This window comes from Delphinus delphis, chromosome 11, assembly GCF_949987515.2.
Source record: "Delphinus delphis chromosome 11, mDelDel1.2, whole genome shotgun sequence".
NCBI lineage: Eukaryota > Metazoa > Chordata > Mammalia > Artiodactyla > Delphinidae > Delphinus > Delphinus delphis.
Window position 1 is genome coordinate 17,924,920 of NC_082693.1, and position 18,042 is coordinate 17,942,961.

The following is an 18,042-nucleotide window of genomic DNA, read 5'->3' on the forward strand; positions in this document are numbered from 1 at the left end:
AAATGGAGAAGTTCTTCAGCAGAAGATCGGTAACTTGTGTTGCCTATTTTATTAATCTCCATACAATATCGAGCCCCCTAGAAGCTACACTTCCTTCAAGGCATTTCTGGCCTCTCTGTGCCGCGCTTGGACTTGGGGGTCGCCCGGGCAGAGGCTACTGGGCCTCCGGGACCCTGCGAGCAACCCGCGGACTACAATTCCCGGCGTGCCCCGCGAGGGCGCGGGGACGTGGCGGTGGGCGGGGCCGGGAACAGCCACCCCCGCTAGCGGTCGGGCGGGGAGGTCGGGCGGCGCCGAGCTGAGGTGGCGAGAGAAGAGCTCCCGGATGTGGAGAAGCTGGGGAGAAGGCGTGGGAGGAAGATGGACTCGGTGGAGAAGGGGGCCGCCACCTCCGTCTCCAACCCGCGGGGCCGGCCCTCCCGGGGTCGGCCGCCAAAGCTGCAGCGCAACTCCCGCGGGGGCCAGGGCCGAGGTGTGGAGAAGCCCCCGCACCTGGCGGCCCTAATCCTGGCCCGCGGCGGCAGCAAAGGCATCCCCCTGAAGAACATTAAGCACCTGGCGGGGGTCCCGCTCATTGGCTGGGTCCTGCGTGCGGCCCTGGACTCGGGGGTCTTCCAGAGGTGCGCATGTGCGAGAGTGGGCGGTGCGGCCTGGGCGGGGGTCGTGAGGGGGAGCCGGGCCGCCGGAGGGGCAGGGGCTCCGGGGGGCAATCGCCCCCGGAAGGGGTGTGCAAGATCCGGGGTGTCTGGGCCCCGGCTGGCAGCCGGGGGAGGAGGGGCTCCAGCTTCTTCCTTGTTCCGTAGCTGCTAGTAGCCATGAACTTGGGACCGTTCCTGTCTCCGCCCTTGAGAATAACATCCGTAAAGGGGGAGATTTCCTCTTCTCTACTGTCTGCGCTGCCCGGGTTGACCTCGCAGGGTAAAGGAAAGGAGTCCACCCTTGTGAAACGTCTGCGATAATCTGTGAACTCCTTTAGGCAGTGGCCGTTGGCTTTCCCCTGTTGCCCGGCGTCTGATACCCACCTGGTGCTGTTCGATTAAGGAGGCATCGGGTTCATGAATGGAGTGGGCTGTCAAGGCTTTTCTCATTTCAAGCTCAGCTTGGAGATCCTTTCCTGACCTTTGGAAAATACTCTAAGCTATCTGCCTGTGAGTCAGCACAATCTAGACAGCTCCCCACATTTGTATGTAGGTGCGAGAGTGGAAAACCGCACCGCTGGACTGTTTGATGAAATGCTTATAAATGGTTTGATCATACCTTTGGAACCTCGTTTGTCCTAAGGACAGTTTTAATTGTGCATCATTTAGAGACATGGCCATATGCCGTATTGGCCAGGAGTTACAAGCTTATGTCATTCATAAAAGAAGGGAGATAGAATTCTGTGCCAAGAATGAACTTACACATGGTAATTTCAACCTAATTATGCTTGAATTTGTTACCGTGGAAAGTAAATTATTTTCACCTTTTTGATGTTTGGGTTTTGGTTTTTAAAGAGATGGCTGTTTTTGGAGCATATTAATTACCTACATTAATATATGGATAAATGATTTTCACTTAACTGTTCTTGTTTACAAAGGGGTACCAAAAAAGTATAAATTTACTAATTTAATGTTTTTATCCAAAGGAAGTCCTGGGTGGTGCAAGGTAAATAAGAGCTGGCACACAGAATATAACAGTAATGTAACAGGAAGTGTGCAAAGGAGTGATAAAGAAAGACTGGGGGATTTGGTTCAGTTCAGTAAACACTGAACCCTAATTTCTGCCATACACATCCAAGGGAACAGCAAGATGTGTGTGACATGGTTCTTTCCGTGTTAAGCTCACAGACTTTTGGACATTTTTACCTCCTTACAAAGGGTACACACTGGGGAAAAAAAAAAAGGACCGAGAGAAGGTGCATCCAGTTAGTAGTGATGTAGTAAAATCCTATTTTTGTGACAAGCTAGAGAGGAATATCACATTCATAATAGATTGAGAACAGAATGCATTCACAACTCCAGTTGCATATGTCTAGAAACCCCTTTCAAACTGGCTAAACAAAAAAAGGTAGGGCTTGTTTGAGATACAGATTCAAGGGCAAAAATGATTCATTCATTCAGCAAACATTTATTGACTACCTACTATGTGACAGGCACTGTTATGTGTCCTTAACCAAGGGTTATAGGAGTAGGGTCCATCCCTAGGCTGGTGGAGCTTGCATTATTATAGGGAGAAGACAGTTAATATATAAACAGTGTATACTGTACCAGGTGATAATACATATTTTTAAGAAAAAGAAAGTAAGGGGATAGTGCACTTGGTCACCATAATCCTCTATTTCTTGATTCCTCTAGATAGGCTCTCCCGTTATGGTATGGGGGTAGTTTTGCTGAGAACGGCAGAACTTCCCACACATAACAAACAACTCCATCCAAACGTCTGTGTTCAACCAAACTCTGTCATGGTTTCTAGCAGCTTAAGGCCTTGTTCTTAGGATGATCCCAGCCCCTGAAAATGCATGCTCAGTGCTGCTGGGAGAATTTACCTATGTTCTTCTGGCAGATAGCCCCTGGATGCCCTCTTAAAACAGTTAATTTAGAAAGCTTGCAGTTATACATTCCTCTCTGCCCCTTGAGTTCTAATCTACCACCCAGAAGTGGTAGATTTGAATTTAATTGACTTATTCTGAAGCTGCAGTCAGTTTGGAGCAGCCTTCCTGCTTCTCCCCTTCTGCCTCCTTCAACAAATATGTACCCTATGAAGGAATTGGGGAAAACTGTAGCTTGCCTGATTTGTGTTTTTCGGGCCTGGAGATTATTTTGTTCAAAATCATTTTGACTTAATTGAGTTTCTGGCCTGCTTAGAATCAAAGCTAACAATACTTTCAAGGTTGCTAACTTTGCACACTAACTTGGAGAGTTAACAGTCAAGAAAAATGCTGAGATAATATTTTCATTTAGTAAAAAGCTATTGTTTGAGCTGAGTTTTTAAGAGCTTGGTTTCAACAGTGGTTGAGTGCTGTGTAAGTGAATCTCAGAGTAAATTGATTTTTTAAAATGTTGCCTAACGTGAAAGATAAACATAAGTTTTGGTTTCATTTCTAGGGTGTGGATTTATGATTAATGAAAGGCCATGCTATGTTGTCCTTGAAATGGCAGCTTATGATTTGAAGTTTCTGTCGTAGGGATCATGGTTGATACTCCTGTTCATCCTGTTAGATGTAGTATGACTTCATCTGAGGCTAAAGCCATTGACGTTGAACTCTGACATTTACTTTATACTTGATTTTAAATTTAAAGCCATTGACATTGAACTTTGACATTTACTTTATACTTGATTTTAAATTTAAAGCCATTGACGTTGAACTTTGACATTTACTTTATACTTGATTTTAAATTTTATTAGCCCTGTTTGTTCATTTGCTCATTCTTTCTCTTTTGCCCTGCCTCATCTGATGCCCCTAAACCAAGGGAGAATGATTGACTGACTTAGTCCTTCTAATAAATGATGATCATTGTATTTTAAGTGTACCTATAAGATACTGTTTTCATATTCATAATGCCATTGCCTTACATAATACATACAAATTAGACATTTGGACCTTTGAAGGTCTGAAAGCAAAACTTCAGTTTTCCTTCCAACAGAGTCAGTGTGAGGATGAGACTGTGTAGCTGTTCCTTTATTGCCATTCCTATTTTATTATTTTCAATAGCTAACACTTAATAAACGTTTATTCTGTATTGTGGTTTATGTTGAATTCTCATAACAATCATATTAGGTAATTACTACTATTATTACCTCCGTTTTACTGAAAATTGAGGCTTAGGGAGATTTGACCTAGAGTCATAAAGCTAGCTTGTGGTAGAGCCGGGATTTGAAGCCCTTCCTTCAGAGTCCATGCTCTTAACCATCTACTGTTTCATTCATTCAACAAATTGAGCACCTGTTATGTAGCAGGCACTATAAATATACCTTGTAAAAAGTAAAGCACTGTAGAAAGGTTAGTTATTGCTTCCTTACCTCTCGTTGTCTCTACCAATCCGCTGAGAGTTTCTCAAGAAAATGGATTATATATCCCAGTGTCCAGAGTAGGGCCTGAAACAGAATAGGCAGTCAGGAATCATTTCATGAATGAATGAATAAATGAATAATAAAAGGGAGGAAAGATGAAACACAGGCAAACCTCTTCCCAACCTCTGTTATTTCTTATTTACTGTTTAGCATTTCCAAAAGATCACTGAATCCTGAGGTGTTGAATGTTTATTACAGTAAAGATCAGGATAATAAAGTAAATGGCTTCAGTAATTTATTTCAATTAGTGATGGAAACCAGATGTCAAAAGACTCATCTCTTCCTTTTACTGTTTACTTTTTTACTGTTACCATCACCACCCTCCTTTTATCGTCTCTTTAAAAAATTCACTACATTTTTGTTGGTACTTCACTTTGTTATATAACTTTGTGACACTTTCCAGTGAAAAACTTATCCCAAAATTATTTCAGATTTTGAGATGGAGGAAAATGAGGGCTCCTATGTTGTGCCTTGCGCAGAATGACATGAGTAGGTATGACACACTTGACTCCTAGCCAATGGCTCATCTTGTTTACTAGGTTTCCTCTGAAAAACAAATTGGAGGCACTATGGGGGTTTATTGGCTTTATCTCTATTAAATCATCTGCCAATAGTAAAGGCAATAAATGAAATTAAATTCATAAATGAAAGCCAGAGATGTTAGAAATTTTTCTTTAGTTTCTCTCTTTTCACTCTTGACAATTGAGCATAGACGTTTGAAACATGCAGGTTCTCATTCATTCAGTAGATACTGAATGAAAGGGGTAAAAGAAATAGAGTTGACCCTTGAACAATGTGGGGTCAGGGGTGTCAACTCCCCACCCCGGGCAGTCAAAAATCCCAGATTAGCTTTTGATCCACCAAAACTTAACTACTAATAGCCTACTGTTCACTAAAGCCTTACCAGTAACATAAACACATTGTTTTTAAAATTTAATTGATTTTTTTAATTGAAAGATTCTTTAAATTCCTTAGTGCTTTACAATTTTCAAAAGTTTCACACATGATTTTATGTAATCCCATAATAACCCTTTTTTTTCCCCTACCCCTATATTGGCCCTCCCCCTTTCCCTCTCCCCATGAGTAACCATGAGTTTTCTATATCTGAAACACATTATGTTTTATTTAATTTTATGTTTTATTTTGTTTATGTTTTATTTATTTTTTATTATTAACACATTTTATAATATATATGTATTGTATAGTATATTACAATAAAGTAAGCTAGAGAAAAGAAAATCATAAGGAAGACAAAATACATTTACAGTACTGCACTATATCATAAGTTTACTTTGTTTACAAGATGAATCACCTGTCAGTATCAATATTGTCATATGATACAAAACTGTAGATGTTACACATATTACTAACACTGAACATCAAAAATAAAAAGATAATGTGAAAAAGAAATTCATATTTATTTACAGGTATAATGATTCGGGCATTGATAACAAAGAAGCAACAGTGTGATTGCTTTATGGTAGCCTGTTGTAATCAGTATGATTGCTTCACGGTAGCCTAGCCTATACACTAATGAATGAATCGTTATAAAATTTTTATGGCGTACAGTATTACAGTCATATTCACAATACAGTGTCAGAAACATTGTTCCATTTTTTAAAAAAACCACTTACCTGTGATGATGGGCAGGGTTAAAAAACAGAAAAGTAAAACATTATTAACTTTATATTAAATATCACTCATATCTATGTAAGGATAGACTGTTATCTACATATGTTTTATGCGTTCATGGCATACTTTTTTTTTTTTTCGTGTTTTTGTGGTATTATACTTAGTCATCTTGGCTGGTTTAATTACATCGTTGTTGTTTATTTTTTGGCCATGCCTCGCAGCATGTGCGATCTTAGTTCCCCAACCAGGGATCGAAACCACACTCCCTGCATTGGAAGCACGGAGTCGTAACCACTGGACCGCCAGGGAAGTCCCACCTAACTTTTTCTTATTTTTTCCAATATTACTAGGCTACACAGTTTGCGATTTTTTTCAAATTTTAGCAGACCTTCTAAAATTTTTCCAGTACATTTACTGAAAAACATTCACACAGTTCAAACCAGTGTTGTTCAAGGGTCAACTGTATATGCATATACCAAAGAAGTCATTCAGATTTCTTTGTGTAATGTCACTATAAAAACATTGTGGCTAGAGTAATACTCACATCTTCTGTTTCTAGCAGTGGGGATTTGTAAAGGTCAAGGAAACAATTCAGTACAGACTAGTACACGCCCCCAAATAATGTTTTATATTTTAGTCTTAGTCGTCGTCTTATAAAGTCCAAATGGTCAACTCTGTAAGCTGTGGTTAATAGAGCTGTTCAACTAAGCTCTCCTGAGCCAATCAAGTCATGTTCTCCACATCTTTAATTGTTATCGGTGGCTTTACCCACTTGATTCTATGTTCAGATATTTATATACCCATTGTTAGTTGGCCAAAAAAAAAAAAAAAGAGTTGGCTTGTCTGATTGTTTTGGGCATTTAGTCTCTACTGAGCTTGAAACTCTTTGAGTGTTGTGGTTTGGCTAAGCCAAATCCATTTTTTTCTTAGCAAGTATATTAAATACACAATATTTTGGATTTTGATGGGGAATGAGAAGGAGTATCTTCTTTATTTTCTATAGATTTGAACTTCTCGTGTTACTAGTGTCTTTAATATACCAGTAGCTTCAAAAATACCAATTATCATTTTTTTCTAACTTTATAAAACTATATCTAGGGCTATGTAAATAATATGTATATAAATAATGTTATATATAATATAAATATATATGTAAATATAAATATTACATCTAGGACCACATTTTTGATTTAGACATTTTAAAATGTGGTTTACATAGAAAATATTTTTCTTTAAATTTTATATTAATTTCTATCTGTAACATTATTTTGCTGGTACAAAAACTATTCTAACATTATGTAAGCTGTATTTTTGGGGTTGCAGAGCTCCTTTTTATCTTTAATGATTTTTTTTTTAGTGATTTGGCTTTTTATTTTTTAATATCTGTACAGTGTTTGGGTTTCAACAGACCATGATGAAATTGAGAATGTGGCCAAACAATTTGGTGCACAAGTTCATCGAAGAAGTTCTGAAGCTTCAAAAGACAGTTCTACCTCACTAGATGCCATCATAGAATTTCTTAATTATCACAATGGTATGAGTTTGACTAATAGTTTATTCAAAATTTTACATAATTTCCAACTTGCCTATCATTTCACAAGACTTGTTTTAACATTTGAATTTAGATCTTAGTATTACTTGCTTGCAAAGAACTTTATTTTGATGTTCTTTTCATTTGTTTTGTCTTTTTAAGAGGTTGACATTGTAGGAAATATTCAAGCTACTTCTCCGTGTTTACATCCTACTGATCTTCAAAAAGTTGCAGAAATGATTCGAGAAGAAGGATATGATTCTGTTTTCTCTGTTGTGAGACGCCATCAGTTTCGATGGGGTGAAATTCAGAAAGGAGGTAATCTGTTGTATCAATCTTTATTTTAGCTCATTTTATGGAGAATTAATTTTTCATATGTAAATATTCTTTAGGAGTGGGGAGAGTAAAAAGGGAGCAGTAAAATAGAACATGGGATTCTTAACTCTAGTAAGTAATAACATTTATAATGTGTTCTAAATCTTGTGATTATTGAGGCAAAACAATGAGACCAAATTAATTCTCTACCAAATTACTTTTTACAAAGGATTATTTTAACCCTCTATTTGTATTTTGAGGAAGACATGTCATTTTTCTAGAGCAAATACTTTTATGTTGTTCTAGACTTGCTTGATAAACTCTGTATAAATCACAGAATTGTGGGAATAGAAGTCTTCCACCAAAAAGTTTTGGAGAACCTCAAGAATGAATTTGTGGAATTGCTTCCCAAAATTTGTAACTTCTTGTGCAAAAAGAGTTCCATAACATTTAGCTAGAGCCTGATTTCTAGCCAGATGAAGTAGCAAAATCTGTAATAAAGAATAGAATCACCAACAAATAGGTAAATGTAACATACTTGAAGAAAGGCAGTGTGATTACTCTTCAATGCCCTGACATGTGTTGAATGTAGGAAAGCTGGTCTCTAACCTATGTTTGACTTAAAGGAGAGGGGAAGATGCAGTGAAAATGGAGAAGGTCCACAAAAGAGCAATTAAGATAAGAAGATAAAGTTATAGACAGAAAATGATGATTTTTCAGCCTCTAAATATGAATGCTGTCAAAGTCAATGCAGTATATCAATGACTAAATTTATTGATTTCATTCAATAAGCATTTATTGAGTGTCTTCTCTGTAGCAAGTTCTACGTTAAGTTTTATATATATAATATTTTGAACTTATTCACTAAATATCAGAAATAAGATATAGGAAGGATTAAAGCTTGTAAAACACATTTTTGAACAAATCAAGGAAGCCCAGTGTTAAACTGAATATTGAGCTTTATATGATATGTGATTAAAGTTCAAAAAGTTCAAAAAGTATCCATACACATCCATAAACACAAATTTGGCAAAAATTTAGTGGAAAGCCAAGGGAATTCCTATATACCAATACTGAAGGCTTCATTTATTATATCATGTTATAATCATTAATGTTGGTATTGCTCAGCCTTCATTATTACCAACAATAATAATAAGTAAACATTATTTATTTATTGTTATGTATATTTTATATTAGTATTTTTTTAACTACTAGTAAGAATGTATCATACATTATATAAGCAGTTCTATCAATATTAAAGTTTCAATAATTTAGTGGGGAAGTATTCATTTTTCTGTAATAATTCCATGAGAGTAATTTCTCAACCACATTAGATAAATAACACATACATTGTATTTCTATAGAAGCTCATAGTGAGCAAGTAGATTTAAAGGGCTCAAATACTGAACTATGGGTACTTTATAACAAATTCAGTTCTTTTGAAACTATTTTAAGGTTGCCTTTATGTCCTCCCAAAGCATTATATTTGTATAAATAGTTTAAAACTTTAATTGCTCAGAATTTCTCTGTAAGATACCTTATTTTTCTATTATCGTTATTGAAAAGCAAAGATAAATTATCAGAATTATTAGAGGTTTTGTTTCTTTAAAAAATCTTTTAAATTGTTTATTTAGATACAGAAATATTCTACCTTCTGAGTTCATTTTTATTTGCTTTTTAAAAAAATTACTGAATGAACATTTTCAGTGTTCAAAGCACCTGGGACTTACTGTAGCTTTTTGCTTTTAGTTCGTGAAATGACTGAGCCTCTGAATTTGAATCCAGCTAAACGACCTCGTCGACAAGACTGGGATGGAGAATTATATGAAAATGGCTCGTTTTATTTTGCTAAAAGACATTTGATAGAGATGGGTTACTTACAGGTTTGTGCCCTCATTTTGCAAAAACCTTTCAAACCCTTTTATCTATATACTTTGAGTTCTAAGAAAGAAGTATGCACATAAAGGAAAGTATTAACCCCTAGGGGAAAAGCAGTAACTGACAAGATTTATCATCTGAGGCATTTATCCTGCACACTTACCCCAAAATGATCTTTGGGGTTCATTCAGTGAATATGGGAAAGATTCTGCTACAGTTGCAACATTAAGATAAGAAATGAAACAAGTATTGAATGTTCTATATGTGTCCTGGTATTCATATTATTTCATTCAAAACTCTGTTTTTAATCCATAGTTGTATTACTGTCAAGTTGTGGTTGTACAGTTGAATAACCTTTATTACTTTGAAAAGAGACAAAAAACACAACAGTATAGTAGAGGTGAAAGAGCACCAACCTGGGCATCAGGAAAACTGGAATATATTGTAGTAAAATCTCTATAACTATTTAACCTTGAATATATCATTTTATCTGTTCTGAGTCTTAATGCTCTCATTTTACAATAAGGGAGTTGGATGTCTCTCTCATCTTTAGAGCCTGTGTGGTTACATCATATACTATTTGTTCATTTTGGTTATAGCTATTCTTTATTCAGCACTTACTATGGACCCAGGACTATATGAAATACTACATAGGTTATCTTATATAACGGAATAAAATGGATGTTCCTAGTTCTGTTTCAGAGGAGGAAATAGCAGCTCTGAAAAATGAAGCAATTGGCTCAAAGCAAAAACAAGTTGTGAATGGCACTGTTAGGATTTGGATTCAGGTCCTATGTTACTCAAAAAATAGCATTTAAGAACCCCCGAACTCCATTCTTTATAGTAAAAATTCTAATGTGACTCATTCTCTAAGGGGAAGGAATTTTTCCAATCTTCTGGTCAGTAGGCGAACTGTAGACTGGCTGTTCAGTTAAGTTTGAGTATTCAGGAAAATTAGATTTGACATCTATAGATACCACCCTCCATAAGCTCTTTGCTAAGGGGGAATGTGATTTGACCCTTTCCTAAAGTGTGGAGAAAAGTAGCTTTCTCATTGTAACAAGATTTGTAAAGAGACTGACAATTCTGAAAAATGAAAATTTCTAGTGATTGATATTGACCTTCAAATGATTACAATCAGGAAAGGCCTCACTCCTCTTGCCCCACACCCCAGGATCATGACACTGTTCCTACCTTTACCCACATGTGACCCAGACAATTATTGTCCACTCCCATCTGTAGCTCAGGGATCTAAGGCAGTTCTGTACAGTAGATACTACAGTTCCTTTTCCTCCCCAATCTTACCCCTATTGCAAATAGGAACAGAAGTTCCAAAAACATTTATACTACTGCTTTTGGATGATGATGGGAGAGACTACCAGAACAAAGGGGATACAATTAGGGATTCCCAGAAAATTCCTTGTGGTCAGAATACTGGAGAATGCATATTATTTCTACTCTGTTTCAGTCTTTAAAATCTATTTAAAGAAAAATGGGAACTTGCACTGTGTAAATAGAATTTGAAAAATGTCAAGGTTGTTTGTTTTATGTGGTTTGAATATATGGAAAACAATAAGCTCTCCCCTCCAAAAAAAATTATTTGTTGTATGTCTGGTATTACTGGCTTATTCATTTTTCTTAGTACTATAGAAGTGGATTCATTGTTCTGTATTGTAATAAACTTTTTGATATGTGTGAATGCATGTTGACAACAGTCCTCATGGCACCTGTGCTATCTTTAGGGTGGGAAAATGGCGTACTACGAGATGCGAGCCGAGCACAGTGTGGACATAGATGTGGACATTGACTGGCCTATTGCAGAACAAAGAGTTTTAAGGTGAAAACAAGATTGTATAGCCTTTGCACTAGACCACAATGAATGATTTTTAGTAGATACATTTAAATTCACTTGTGGACAACTGATTTTTGATCCTCCAATCTTAGGATCTTTTGTAATTATTTTGCTTATGTGAGGAAGACATATACATAAAATATGCCTATAGATGGCTTATTCAGTAACTTGAGAAGCACATAATCTGGTTAGACCACACTTAAAATCCTTGCACTGTAAGTTGAAGTGTATATGTGAGGTTACTTGGAAAGGTAATGTTTGAGTAATTAAATGGAAACGGGTTATCAAGTTTACTGGTGTTAGCCAGATGAGAGATTAGTATCACACTAAAATTCAAAAGTCTATTTCGGTTTCTTTTAGATTTGGCTATTTTGGCAAAGAGAAGCTGAAGGAGATAAAACTTTTCGTTTGCAATATTGATGGATGTCTAACCAATGGCCACATTTATGTATCAGGAGACCAAAAAGAAATAATATCTTACGATGTAAAAGATGCTATTGGGATAAGTTTATTAAAGAAAAGTGGTATTGAGGTATGTGCCCCCTGAACATAGCAATGCTTTTTAAGATTGTGATTTAAGGTCAAGGAACACGTGAGGGAAATAAGAGATTTACGTTTTTAGTATTATCAATTAAAATATCTGAAATTTAGCTTTCACATGCCTAGAAAATTGTGCTATTTACTTTTAGATGAGCAGAATTAGTAATTTGTCTATCAATAAATAATATTTCTTATTTATTTAATGAGTATGATAGTAGGTGCTATCTAGTATTTCTGATAGGATTTTGCAACCAGAAAGATTTCATAGAAAATAGGTGTCAGCATTTGGAGAAAAGCAAATCTCAGGTGGATTTTTTAAATGTAGCTTATTCTTATGATTGAAAATTTTAATTCAAAATAACAATACTTATGTGTATTTTCAAAAATGAAGTTTAAGATGATTTCTTAGAATTCACTAGAAATCTTAAATACGTGTTTCTGAGCAGCATGAGAGACAAGTTAGACTTTCCTCTGAATAAATTGAATTATTGGAGAATCTTAGATTGTTATCAGACAATGTGTATTTTATTTTTTACCTGTAGATAGAATCCTTTCCACTGTAGAAAACAGTCTTTCGCCTTTATTGGACTACTAGCAATCAAATGTGTTAAAGCTTCATCATTTTAAAATAAATTAGTTGATTTTACTTAATTAGTCCTTCAGACTACTCACTTGTGATTTGTATTATTTAAAAGGTGTTATTATGAGAGATTTCTGTTTTCTCATTTTGCCCTTTTTTTTTTTCCTTAAGGTGAGGTTAATCTCAGAAAGGGCCTGTTCAAAGCAGACTCTCTCTTCCTTAAAACTGGATTGCAAAATGGAAGTCAGTGTACCAGACAAGCTTGCAGTTGTAGATGAATGGAGAAAAGAAATGGGCCTGTGCTGGAAAGAAGTGGCGTATCTTGGTTGGTGTCCTTCTATTCAGCCATAATAATGGATTGAAGATTTCTGATATATAGGAAGTACATTCTGAATATATTTTGCTATTATTAAAATGTACATAGATTTGACTCCCCAGATTCCATTTCCAGGAAAGAAATTGAACAAATATGCCAATAATGGAGGGAAAAAAAGAACCCACCTAAATATCCTGCACAAATAGATTTATGCAACCATTAAAAACAATGCTGTAATATGTATTCCTTGACATGGTCACAAGTTTTTCACTTTAGCATTAAGCAAGTATATTTATCAGGTGTCTCCTCTATGTATACCTGGAACTGGTTGCTGGGACTTATTGCTTACAGGGTTTACAGTCTAATGATGTCAACATTTTTGAATATCAGTAATGAAAAGTTATTAAAATACATAATAACTATAAACCGTGTATGAGATAAATATTTACAAGGATAATATGGGCCTCAAAAGAAGAAGCACAGGGATGCTTTGGGGGCACGTGATCCGGGGACTTCAGGAGTAGCCTTTGAATCACATGTGAAGATTCAGTGGAGAAAAATACTATAGAACCTTTGATAGAAAATGATCCAATTTTTGTAAGAAGAAAACAATTTTAATGGAACATATAACAAATCCCAGCTGTACTTACTATTACCTGTGCAACCTTAAGCAGCTTCTCTAAGCCTTAAGTTTTCCTACCTATAGTATAAACACAAATCAAACTTCATAAGGTTATTGGGAAAGAAATTGAAGATAATATAAAATCCTTAAAATAGTGTATGCATTTAGTAATAAGTGTATATCATTTATATAAGTAAAACTGTAAAATATATATGCCAAAGTACAGTGATTATCCATAAATAATAATAATTAGCCTAATTTTGATTTTTTTTGCCTTCGTTTATTTTTTTTTAAAGTTTCTACCAAGAATATGCATTACTTATATCACATAAGGAAAAAAGTATAAAAAGTAGAGGTTAGAAAATCAAGAAAATAGAGAATAAACTCCAAATTTTTATTTTAAAAATAAGAGCAGTATTTTGTGTCAGCTACATAAATGTATAAAAGCGTATTCCTTTAAAATGTTGACACTTTTTTCTTCCAATTTTATTGAGATATAACTGACTTACAGCACTGTATAAGTTTAAGATCTACAGCACAGTGACTTAACTTACATACATCATGCAGTGATTATCACAGTAAATTTAGTGAATATCCATCATCTCATATAGATACATATGAGATAATAAAAATATGTTTTCCCTGTGATGAGAACTCTTAGGATTAATCTCTTAACATACTGCTTTAATGAGTATAGCTTTTGAAAACAGGGAACATGATTCCTTCAGCTCTGTTCTTCTTTCTCAAGATTGTTTTGTCTATTTGGGGTCTTTTGTTTCCATACAAATTTTAGTTTTATTCTAGTTCTGTGAAAAATACCTTTGGTATTCTGGTAGAGGGATTGCATTGAATCTGTAGATTGCCTTTGGTGTAGTTATGATCATTTTAACAACATTAATTCTTCTAATCCATGAGCACAGTATATCTTTCCATCTGTTTGTGTCATCTTCAGTTTGTTTTGTCAGTGTCTTAAAGAGTTTTCTGAGTGCAGGTCTTTTACTTCCTTAGATTTATTCCTCGGTATTTTATTCTTTTTGATGAAATACTAAATGGGATTGTTTTCTTAATTTCTCATTCTGAGAGTTCATTATTAGTATATATAGAAACACAATAGACTTCTATGTATTAATTTTGTATCCTGCAACTTTACTGAATTCATTTATTCTAATAAACACTTTTATAAATAAAATTTAATAAAGTTTAGTTTCAGGGGTGGGTTATGCAAAGAAATACTTTAATTTTTATCATCTTTCATTGAAAACAATTCAAATTTCAATACATTTAATAATAAAAGAAAAAATTTCAGTCGATAAATGTAGAACAGATTTAAAACAAACACTCTTAACCAACATTTATTAGTAGTATTTAGTCTATATTATAGTAATAGTTATATGCAGAATGGTGAATGTTAGATCCTGGGAGCTTCTGAAATTCATCCTACCAAAAAAATAAAATAAGAGGGGGAGGTGGAGAAACTAATAAGCAAGGCAGGGAGAGAAAGGATGTAGTTATGTCAATGTGATGGTAATTTTTCAACAAGCAGCATACAAATCAGAGAGAACTGTTAGAGACTTAATATGTATAGCAACAAAATGCACTATGTGGACCTTTTTTGGTTTCTGATTCAAATAAATCAACTTTTTATAGTTGATTTATAGACAATTTTGAGACAGCTGAGGATATTTGAGGATGTACTAGGTTATTAGATGATATTAAGGAATTAGTGTTGATTTTGTTGGTTGGATGATATTATGTCAGTTTCTTAAAAATATATGTATTATAGACAGATGGCAAAGTTTATGGGTAAAGTATGTTTTCTGGGAATTCCTTCTTCTCCCTTTCCTCCAAAAAACTTGGGGGGCAGGGAATGGACAAGAATATTGATAAATAATGCAAAACATTAATAATTACATAAATTTGGGATTCTTGCATGTTTGAAATTTTCCTTAATAAAAAGTTTAAATAATTATAGTTTATATTAGATTTCTAGTAATTGTAATATGCATGGCAAGCAGAAAGTATACTCCATTCTCCTCTAATTGATAAGCGTTTATTATGAATTACTTAGGAAAAACCCTAGACCTTAAGTATTTATTATACTTGGAAATGCTTTTATTTTTGTTCCATCTAATCTGTAGTATTTCTAATATACAGTGTCTGAAGTTGCCAGAATCACTTACTGATTGCTGTTTGCATTACTTAGGAAGAAAATTCCTTCTCTCTTTAAATATTCAACCAGTGTTTCTTTAACTTGATAGGAAATGAAGTGTCTGATGAGGAGTGCTTGAAGAAAGTGGGCCTCAGTGGCGTTCCTGCTGATGCCTGTGCCGCTGCCCAGAAGGCTGTTGGATATATTTGCAAAAGCTATGGTGGCCGTGGTGCCCTCCGAGAGTTTGCAGAGCACGTTTTCCTACTAATGGAAAAGGTTATTAATTCATGCCAAAAATAGAAATTAGTGTTATGTTGGAAAAGAAAGTATACAGCCTTCTTCAGCCACTTTTCTTTTATTTTTGATTAAGTACAATTCCATGCTGTAATGTTAACAGAGAGTGTGATCTTATTTGTGATATATCTTAATATCTTTTAAAGCAGAGTCTTCTCAAACTGTCACTCTAAAACCTTCTATGAAATAACTGTGCTGTACTTTTCTCTTTATGCAGGATCATTATTTAGAGATTGATCACAGTCTCTCTCAGATTTTTAGTAAATGCAAGTAAGAACATCATCAAAATTGACTTTGTATTGTATCCTGTAAAATTGTGTGTTTGTGTGCTCTTAATGATGCTGAAACTTTATTTATTTTGGGACAGTTTGTCTGGTAAGACATGCCCTTCTATTAATAAAATTACATTTCACAAACTTGATGAAAACTGTCTTGTTGCTATAGATTTACCAAACATTGCCTTATTTCCTTTAAACACTGACCATGCAGTCAGCGATTTACCAAACATTGCCTTATTTCCTTTAAACACTGACCATGCAGTCAGCGTGAGAAACAAGCCACTAAATACCAGCTGTAGAGCATCCGATTGTACTTCATATATGGATCCATACAGCACATAAATACAAATACAGATGTCTGAAGAAATTCATGTATTGTGAAGGTTGTATATTGGTTTGTAGTAAATCGTTTGCAGTTACCTCGGAGATCATGGTAATTTTGTGTACTAAATTTGGCTATTATCACAATTTTACAGCCAGCACAAATCGCTCTCCTACCTGGTTAGATTCCAAGAATGGGACATTAGCTCATAATTGCGGATGCTTACCTAATAAAAACACTAACCATTTCTTGTGGAACATTTTCATCTATTTCCACTATAAAAAGAGTTCATGTAAAACTCTAGCAAGAAGCAAGCCATTCACGCGGCGCTATATAGGAAGCTGTTTTCCAGTCAAGGCTGGGTGGATCTGTACAGTTCAGAGTCTGCCCCTATAGGCCAGACATAAGTTGGAAAAAAAAGGACCATCTTCTACCTTAATTTCCTTTACATCTTGTCCTGGTTTTACTCCCATCTTTCTTGCTTTTCCACTGCTAACTCTATGTTCTCCCATCCCCTTAAATTTACACATTCCCCAAGTTCTAAACGCAGCTCTTGTTCTTCCCGAAGACCACATCTCTATTCAGTATTTCGGCTATAACCTCCATGCAGATGACTCCAAAATCTAATGACTCCAAAACCTAATCTCTGTTGTGAGATCTGGTTGCGTTTCAAGTTCTTTGTATTATAGGCCAGACTCCTGTACCTCATCTCTCAAATGTCTGATTTTATCATTGGGACATCACAGCCTTCCTCAGTTTCTCCTTTTCATTTCTAGTCAGACACTAAATCTTGAGCTTGATACTACTAGCCCAGTGTCCCTTCAGTTTATCTAATACTATTGCTAGATTAATTATGTATTTGCTGTTATCATTTACAAAATCTGTAGTGACTCCATGCTGACCACAGAATGTAGTCAAACATTTCCCAGTCTGAATGTACTCTGGACACTATTTCCAGCTTCGGTTCCTACTGATTCTTGTGCGGTTCTCCACCCCAATCAAGCTATTCTGTGTAATTCTCCAACCATGCCTCTATTAGCCTATTCTCAAGTCTTATGTTTAATCACCACATGAGTCACTCATTCCTAAAAAAACGTCCTGACAAAATACCTCCTGTAAATACCATGTATAAGTAGAGATTATACTGGAGTCCTTGTTTCATTCCCCTCACCCAAAGCCAAATACAAAGAGACAGTTCAGACCACATTGTGACTCTTAGTTCCTGTGTGCCCAGTAGTACTCTTAGTTCCTGTGTGCCCAATAGTAGGGAAACTTAGCCAAGAAAATATATCTTCAGCTCTGACATGTAAAGAACTTCGAAGTTGCCAACCCCTTCCCCTTCCAGTTTGTTCAACAAGACAAACTGGCCAAAATCAATGACAATCACATCCAGAGATAGAGCACCTGATATTGGTTTGCCTAGAGCAAAACCTGCTGGATGCCATAAACTGACGGGAACATTTAGTAATTTTGCAAATTGCCAGAAGTTGTGTGGAACTAATGTGAGAGTGAGAAACTCCTAGAAACTGCAGTCATGGGAGGTGGGAGTGGGACACACTTTCCCTCCAGAAATGCCAGCAGGTTATCACAAAACGGTCTGAGGATTCAAGAAAAATCCCTTTATGGTCCTGATAGGAGAAACCCTATCTCCCTAAGAAAGGACTACTCCAGTAGGAAGGACAT

At 35.7% G+C, this 18,042-nt stretch overlaps 1 protein-coding gene across 1 annotated transcript; it reads left to right on the top strand.

Moving 5' to 3' along the window:
- Window positions 1–275: 275 nt before the first annotated feature.
- Window positions 276–16,180, top strand: CMAS (cytidine monophosphate N-acetylneuraminic acid synthetase). Its single transcript, XM_060024416.1, has 8 exons — window positions 276–620; window positions 7,074–7,216; window positions 7,376–7,531; window positions 9,278–9,411; window positions 11,149–11,243; window positions 11,619–11,790; window positions 12,550–12,703; window positions 15,575–16,180. The coding sequence occupies exons 1-8, from the start codon at window positions 361–363 to the stop codon at window positions 15,763–15,765; spliced, it is 1,305 nt and encodes a 434-aa protein (XP_059880399.1). The 5' UTR covers window positions 276–360; the 3' UTR covers window positions 15,766–16,180.
- Window positions 16,181–18,042: the final 1,862 nt, after the last annotated feature.

What these genes read in the sequence shown, in the direction of transcription:
- CMAS (XM_060024416.1), top strand. Translation starts at nt 361, where the DNA reads ATGGACTCGGTGGAGAAGGGGGCCGCCACCTCCGTCTCCAACCCGCGG. An exon ending in TAAAGAAAAGTGGTATTGAG is followed by an intron (nt 11,791 to 12,549) that starts GTATGTGCCCCC and finishes TTTTTCCTTAAG; the next exon opens with GTGAGGTTAATCTCAGAAAG. An exon ending in GAAAGAAGTGGCGTATCTTG is followed by an intron (nt 12,704 to 15,574) that starts GTTGGTGTCCTT and finishes TTAACTTGATAG; the next exon opens with GAAATGAAGTGTCTGATGAG.